Here is a 9,108-nt window from a genome sequence, read left to right as displayed (position 1 = left end):
CCTTGTTTCTAGGCGCAGTTCACGACTGGCTCTGCACAAGACAACTGGCTACGATTTACTCGTACTAGAGTAAATCTGCAGAGCTAACCGGCCTTGACTTGCTCCCCTACTCACATCGCCTCCAAAGTGTGGATCCAACCTTTCCACACACACACACACACACACACACACACACACACACACACACACACACACACACACACACACACACACACACACACACACACACACACACACACACACACACACACACACACACACACACACACACACACACACACACACACACACACACACACACACACACACACACACACACACACACACACACACACACACACACACACACATACACACACATGTATATATATGTATATATATATACATATATTATATATATATATACATATATATACATGTGTGTGTGTGTGCATATGTGTATGTATGTATATATACATATATATACATATATATATATGTGTGTATATATAATATATATATATATATATATATATATATATATATATATATGTATGCATGTATGTATACATGTATATATATGTTACACGTTAATCAGAATATGTTCATTTGTACGTTTACCAAGGTTTCATTTCAGTTTATTCTCCATGAATAAGAAAACCAATGAAGAGAGATATTTGATTTATTTATATGAAAATATAATTTCTGAGCAAATCGTTCAGGAAGTGTTTCTAGCATTTCTCCAAAGCTCCTTGTACAGGACGATAGGACGAATTGGTGATTCCTCTTGCCTGAGAGTGACAGCCTCTTCCTTGGAGGAATCCGGCCTGAAAAGAGCACATTTAACTTGAGACGCTCCAGCAGATATTTCAGTATCATTCTTGCTTTTTAGACGCAAGTAGGATATGATATACAGTATACATGAACGGAAGTATTCTCATTATATGTATACATATACAGGAACCACGGATATTTTTCTCCTATGGTTGAAGTTGTGATAATTATGGAAAGAAAAATCCCTGATTCCAGTTTACTAAAGGCTCGTGTCATATACTCCAGATATGTAGTAAACCAGAGCACCTAGGAACTAAACAAAATAGGAAACAAAACATAAGTTTGTTTTATCTGCAAACCTTTTTTCATAAAGTACAAAGTGATCTTTTGTCAAAGGGCCAAGGATTAATGAATGTGTTTAGAGTTAGTATAACATTATTTTGAATCATATCATCATAATAACAGGAAGTTAATACAACAAATCGCCAATGATGACATACCTGCCTGCTTGAGTTTGGTCTTGCTTGTTGAAGTTTGTAGAGAGCTAGAACCATACTGTTTGTACCACCAGGTCATTAAGGAGGATATTTTACGTGAATACAAACGTTAATTAATATAACCTCTCTCTATAGTATAAAGGGTGACTATCTATCCCCACTTCTCCTTCCAGCATCGGTTCTGGCTTGACGGCACTTGGTCTCGGTGCTTCGGCTGAGCACAAATTCTGACTTCTGGGTCCACCAGCAGCTTTGGTCAAGCACCAGTTTCAGGTTCTGAAACTTGACCTACACCAGAGCCGCCTCAAGGTAGCTCTAACTCTCGTCTGCTGTAGCAATAAGTTGACATCAACATCACCGGTTCCTATGAGTTATAGAAAATAACTGAATTGAATTTCTAGCAGTGCTGGAAAAGCTGATTCATTGTGTTTCCTCCCCATGCACGGTTCGTGCACAAGGGCATAATCAGCTTCACTATATCTTCCCAGAGCATACATGATTGATGATTTTTTTTTGGGGGGCATTAAGTTCTTATGACACCTTTGAAGATTTGATTTGTTGACACCTAAGAGAAACTCTCTGAGAACATTCACTCTTTCTTTCTTTCTCTTTCTCACATTGTAGTTCTCACTATATTAATTTTCTATTCAAGACAAAAAATATTTCCTTGACATCAACAGATGACAGCATTCTTCAAAATGTTTGTTCATATATATGTTGATAACAGGTATAAATCTTAAATAACTTGCTTTGTTGATACTGAAGACGCGTTTCCATTAACCTTTCTTTCGAAGTGGAGGAACAACAAGGTAGATGGAAAACGACTTCTGCAGTGGAAATTTTGTTGAATGTCATGTTTTGATTTCTAACACCTCGCTTCCAGCTGTAACCGCTGGCTAGCCCTGTACACAAATGGATGTTGAATGCCTAAGCACTCTTCTGCCAGTATTCCCTTCATCACTGACATTCTTGCTGAGATCTCTTACTCATGCTAAAGTGATTGAAGACTGTGACCTCATGTGGTACAGGTAAGGCACCTAACGGGAGTAGACACCCCCTCCCGCCATAAATGTTGATCTACGCAATATGTTGTGGGTGCCTCCTAACAATCTCAAATTGGCGACACACTAGGCTAGCATGGTACTTGATTTTCCTACATCGTTTGAGTTGAAATAACTTCGGTTATAATATTCTAGACTTCCGTAAGAACATTTCACCAGTGTGTCTAACATTCGCATAGGTTGAGCTTCTCTTCGTCATTCAACTCCTTACTATATGGCGCAAGTGTAATTTGACATTTGGAAACTGGAAAACAAAATATCGTAACCAAAGTCATTTCTGCTCAAACGAAGTAACAAAAGCAAGTAGCATGCTATTGAGAAATGCCTGGTGTACAGCCACCTTAAGAGTTACTGTAGGAAATAGACACTCCATCTCTGCAGTCATACAAGTGTTAAGCGTTCTTAGATTCCATCAGGTAAACTATGAGTATTGTCAGTAAATTTGTCATGTATTACAACTAGTGTTCGGACTAGAAAATACTAGATTATTACACGAGGCTAGAAAGAACTCATATGGTGTTTGTGCAACCGTGCAGGGACGGGACGCAAAATTAATAGGTGATAACCTCGAACTCATACTAAAAAAAAACAAAAAAAAAAAACAAAAAAAAAAACGATACAACACGTACATACAGCTACAGAATATTAGGATATCTAATGAGGTTGCTCGACTTATGATGTGACAAGATGATTAATGCTTGCAGTCAAAATGATTCACGATATGAATGCAGAACCCAACGATACTATTGTGTACTAGACTGCGATACATTTCAATATTAATCGCAGAAAGACAAATAATTATATATGCATACTATAATGGCCAATATATCTCCTGCAAATATAACCTAATTCTATTATTAAATAAAGTGTCCTAGGCCATTAATATAGCTTACATTTGCGGCGCATTTTCGCGCATGTCAATGCATATCCGACAAATGTATTTTGACATCACCAAACACCAACGTCCCCGCCATCTCTGCATATATTAAACGGAGTAAACAACGATGAATACGTATGGATGCATAATGCTACAATGGTATATCATATCACACTCATTTAAAGATTTACAAAACGAATGGAGGTGCATATAGATTTACGACAGTGCGTAATGTCAACGTGATAGTGACACTGTTTCACACAAGCAACAAGTGAAGAGGTTGTATTTGATGATTTTAAAGTTTATCACCTACTGGCTAGTTACTATTTAGGATACAGCTGGCCAGCTCTTATTCACTTGATATCAGTCTAGCATAACTAGTGAAATGGAATTATTAACAACTATTTTGATGCTCTTAGTTGACTGAAAAAAGACCAGCACTAGTAAGGGTTATAAAATGATTTGTATAATATTGTCCTCCTGTACTCAGATGAAGGAGTTTTTCCGTAAAATGGAAAGAAAGTTTCTTGACTTGAACAAAGCCTTTGACGTAATGTGAATAAAGGGGTTTTTATACAACACTGGGATAAACTAAGTACATATCAAAGATTCCATTTGTAATGACATTTGCAAAAAACTTTCTTGACTTGAACATAGCATTTGATTTATACAAAAGATTCCATTCACAGTGACATCTGGGGATTTTAATTATTTTATGACTTGAACAAAGCCTTTGACGTAGAATACGCAATGAGACTCTAAACAACAATGGAATGAGTTGAATGCTTATCCAAATATTTCTTTGATGACGTTTATTTCTCCATGTAGTGCGACTTGAATTGTATAATCAAGAATGACCTGCGTTTTCGACTAATTTTCATGTCCTCCATAGATATACTTTAGATTAAAATAGATAAATAAACAAATAGATAAATAAATAAATAAATAAGTAAATAAAATAAATAAATAAGAATAGATAATAAGAGAATTATGAACAAATAAATCATCTTACTTCACTATAGTCAGAGCAACGAGAAGTGACCGTTAAGGCGGGGCTAGGAAATTTCCCGGTTCTGCCACATCTCCACCGATAACACGGCCCGCACGGCTCACACTGAATGCAGTGTGAGGGGGGACGGGGCCAGAGAATAGAGGTAGCGGCATCGTCGCTCTCTCTTGCTCATATGCCATGTCTATGACTCGAGGAAACGAAACCTTTGTATAGAAAATATTGCTTTGATTTTTACCTCAGTGGTGGTGTGACAAAAAATTATGATATAATTACATGTGGCAACATTATAAAGATATAAAATAAAATAATAAAATAAAATAAAATTATAAAATGATTATATGTGGCAACACAGGGGGACTCCCAGTGCTCCGCCCTAACAGCCATTTCTCAATGCAACGAGTATAGTAAAATTTTTACGAAGAGAGAATGTAATTACGATAGATATGTATACGTTTTCAGTAGATGATGCTGTCTATCGTTCCTAGCAAAGTTAACTGCGCATAATATATTCGCATTTGCTATTCGAGCAGTATAAACACTTGATTACGAATCAAAGGGTAATAGACGAACCCCAAAAGAGTACTGTCTAAGGCAAGTTCTTGCTTATTAGTCACTTAAAAAAGACGATCCAAGACACCAGCAGCCATCAGCCAGCTCTCATTGAGGCTCCACCAAACATTCAAACCTTAAATTGACTAACGAAAATATATATATCTTATCGATCTACGAAATGACTAGACATGATAGCCTACGTTGACACTCAAGGATCTAGGACTTCATGCCCTCATTTACCATTGTTAGAGATATCAATGGTCTAACGTTTCACATTCAATCGTGACGTCTTGTTCCGTTTGACAGTCCACACTAACTGATCCGTTGGGTCTCATTCCTCAGTCCTTTTCGTGCAAGACAACGGAACGTTTACCAACAACTTACACAGGCAAACGATCCATCTTATTGGAAATTTCTTGTTCGCGTACACGAACGTAAGTAAATACAAGCAAAGCTTTTGCAAGCTGGACATGCTTTTATAAGTGTCTAATGCAAGAACTCTTCCCTATTATTCCGAAACATTTCTGATAGAAATAATCGAAAAATAAAAAAGTCTTGGAATTTTGTTTATACTTCAGCAAAAATTGGCTTCGGAAGCTGTTAACGACCAATCTCTTTTTTGTTTTGTAAAATCTCTCGCTAACAGCCTCATAGGAAATCGATGAAAGAAGTCTTTTGCAAATGAATTGTAATATCGATAACGAACAAAAAGTCTAGAAATTGAAGAAGTAGCTGCAGATTGCATCCCATTAAAACAAATTCCAGAAAAAATAAAAATTGAATATCTATCAGCAATATGAATTCAATAAACAAAAAATTCCCAGAAAAGTAAAAAAAAAAAAAATACATCTTCGAATGACTCAATGCAATGAACCCATCATGTCAGAACAAGTGTTCTAAAAGGATCCTAGATGAGTAGTGAATATCTAAAGACATTACAAAAGTAATGACATAAATTCTAACAGTACTAGGATGTTACCAAATACTCTAGAGAGTTCTGGATTAATACTTAAATCACTGAAGAGGCCATAATTATCTACAACACAAACGTGAACAATCGCATTATTCTCTATAACTATTAAATATGTGACCTCCCCATTCCCTAACAGTCACGTCTTAGTCTCCCTAGAAGGGCATCATAAAGAAATTATCATAAATGTGTAATTAAAGAAGAACAGGGAGGGGTTAATAGGATAAGTTAGAATTTGACCTTTGGGGTATTTGAGTCGAAAAAAGAAAAATACAAAAATTATGCCAATGAATTCTAATGAGCTAAACTTCATTTCTGTGTGCATAAGTGGCTTTAAGTCATAGCTGAAAAAAATAAATATATAAATAATTACATAGATAAATGAGTAAAAATAATAGATAAGCGAATAGATAAATGAATGAATAAATAATTCAAATAATAAGTACAAATTTTATAATTAATTCCATAAATGATTAATTAAACAAGTAAGAAAATAAATAGAGAAATAGAAAAATAGATGAATAGATTGATAAACAAATAAATACATAGATGAGTAAATAAACATATCAATAGATGATAAAACAAACAAATAAACGAATGAACGAGTAATTGAATAAATGAACAAATAAGTAGATAAATGGATAAATAAATCAATCAACTGATAAATAAATGAAAAAATATATAAATAAAAATAAATAGATAAATAGCTAAATGAATAGACAAGAAAATATGTAGATAAGTGAATATGTAAATGAATAGATAGATAGATAGAATAGATTATGATAACAAATAAATCCAATAAATGGACAATTAAAAACAAATAAACAATTAAACAAATGAAGAGGCAAAAGAGATAAATAAATTGATAAACAGACAAATATATGAAACAAAGAATACGATAAGATAAAACAAGATAAAAAAAATGAAAAAAAAAAAAATCTGTAACAACAGACTTCGTTATCAAACACTTACCAATCATAATCCATCAAGACCCAGCTGATAATTTTTGTTCTAGCTGACACCAAACTATTTTATTCAGCTTAGGGAAACCCCTTAGTCCAAAAGCGTTAACACTTTCGCTACGGTGAATCTTCCTCAGCTAAATAAATTCGCCTGGAAAATACATTACAGTTCCTTGGTAGTACGGTTGTAAGTAAAGAGATTCTAACAAGGGTAGATATAAATACAAGACGAAAAGAAGTACACAAAGTTTCAAAACGTGGAAATTGAATAAACAAATGAACAAATAAACACAAGAAAGTAAAAGAAAAGGAAATAGAAAAATAATATGAAATAGAATAAGTTTAGATAAGTCAATAGATAGATAAACATATAAATAGATTTATAAAATTAATAGGCAAATGGATAATTGAATAGATAAACATAAGTTAATTGACAAACATAAAAGCATCACACAGAATTGATAATGGAAACGTGCTAACAAGAGAGAGAAATATATGTATATACTAGTTATTGACATAAAGTTATTTTTCATTCACCCCTTTCACCGTCAACAATGACCCATACCTTATTTCTGGCTGTAGCCAGGTGATTTTATTCAGTCGATAAAAGATTCCTATAAAGCGAAAAGGTTAAAGTATTCTTTTCCTTTTCGCTTTGCTTATGGCGGAACTTCCAGACAGCTCGGTGGTAAGGGTGCGCGTGCACGTATGTTTCCGCACTGTCAGGCTCGATGTCTTATTCAAACCACACACGCTCGCACGCACACACACACACACGCGCACCCCCCCCCCCACACACAAAACTGATCCAACACCATTCCTACTACATGCACACTACCTTACACTAATGTGGGCACAAAAAAAAAAAAAAAAAAAAACACCAATTGCCCAAAGATGTGCCTTAATGTTCCCAAAAAGGTGCGGTTTACTACTACTACTACTACAAAAAAATAAAAAAATAAATGAATAGATAAAATTGAATAAATGAATAAATAAATAAATCAGTACCCGCAATAACTTACCACGCACACAAATGTTGTTCTGTTTTTGGCCTTATCAATTTGTTTGTTCATTATAGCGACGCACTTTATTGATGTTGCTCTGGGTAAGAACAATTAATCTGATTTAGGTGAGGGACAGTTTCTTGTAAGGTGGGCTGGGTGAGGTCATAATTGATTATGAAACTCTTAAGGCCCGAGTTCTCTCCTTACAAGTCTGTGTCTAGGCTGAACAAAATCCATAAAACAACTCACCGCACTGAAAGGGTCAAGTATTGCCATAGCCTGTACTTTGGTATCATAAAATGTAAAATATGAAAATAGGTAATAGATAGATCACCAACTTTAATGAATGAATAGATAAGTAGAATGAGTAGATGAATGAATAAATAGGCTAATAGATGAATATATAAATCTAAAAGCAAATAAATAAATGAACAGATAAACAAACAAATAAATAAGTAAATAAATAGAAAAATAAATGAATAAATAAATGAATAAATGAATAACTTAACAGATATGTAAATTGGTATATAGATAATAAACAGGTAAATAGATAAGCTAATGAATGAATAAATAGATAAGTGTATAAACGAATAAACTAATAGGTAAATAGATAAACGAATAAACAGGTTAATGAATATTGTCATTTAAGCTCCTCCCCTTCCATTGCCTAATAGGCCACTTAGTATCCTTTTTCAAAGGACTAATGTATTACTGATATATTTTCAAAATTATAACATATTGCATCGTGGTATTGGTAATTTGTATTAAAAAAAGAATAGGAGAAAATAAATTAGGGTTGTATCGTTGTTTACGTCATTCTGACATTTTTTGTTTTTTTAATCGGCCAATAGGCGTTGAGTCCAGTAAAGAAGGCGGGGCTTAACGGACTCACTGGCTGACGTCGACGAACGAAAATAGATATATTTCTTGTTTCACTATCAATACCTGTAACTACAATTGATCAATACATTGTATAAATATTGCCCAAATTAACTTACTGTTCATTTTGGTGTAAACTCGTGTTGTACCTGAAACAGGGTATTCATTATGTCACAGACATTGAAATAACATTATTACTGCATCATCTGGAAATGAAGAGATTTTGTAATGAGCACCACTTTCTTCCTGTCGTCAGGCGATTTGATCAATCTTCTTGCTATTCTTGCCCATTGGTAGGAAAAGGGTTAGAGATAATCTTGATTAACCCTTTCTGTAGCAGTTACTGTAGTTCCTTTGCGCTGGGTATGAGGTCTTCTTTGAAGTATCCCTTCGCTTTTTATTTTTTTCTCCATTTTTCACTCATTCAGTCTCTCTCTCTCTCTCTCTCTCTCTCTCTCTCTCTCTCTCTCTCTCTCTCTCTCTCTCTCTCTCTCTCTCTCTCTCTCTCTCTCTCTCTCTCTCTCTTTCTCTCTATCTATCT

General features: G+C 34.5%; 1 protein-coding gene across 3 annotated transcripts in view; it reads right to left on the bottom strand.

Moving 5' to 3' along the window:
- Positions 1-647: 647 nt before the first annotated feature.
- The window catches only part of LOC143018614 (sodium-coupled monocarboxylate transporter 2-like), an 80,122-nt gene continuing 71,661 nt past the window's right edge, over positions 648-9,108 (bottom strand). The window contains exons 11-12 of one of the 3 annotated variants that reach the window (XR_012965765.1): positions 6,695-6,835; positions 648-1,614 (exon numbers count right to left, since the gene is read on the bottom strand). Coding sequence is in view for 1 of the 3 variants with exons in the window: in XM_076174135.1 (XP_076030250.1) it covers positions 1,520-1,614 (95 nt within the window). In the remaining 2 variants the exon portion in view is untranslated. The remainder of the gene's footprint in view (positions 1,615-6,694; positions 6,836-9,108) is intronic. The other 2 variants (XR_012965764.1, XM_076174135.1) reach the window with 2 other exon arrangements.

Source organism: Oratosquilla oratoria, chromosome 35, assembly GCF_046742065.1.
Source record: "Oratosquilla oratoria isolate Oo_2021 chromosome 35, ASM4674206v1, whole genome shotgun sequence".
Taxonomy (NCBI): Eukaryota; Metazoa; Arthropoda; class Malacostraca; order Stomatopoda; family Squillidae; genus Oratosquilla; species Oratosquilla oratoria.
Note: the sequence above shows the minus strand (reverse complement) of the source record. Positions and strands in the feature narration are given on the sequence as shown.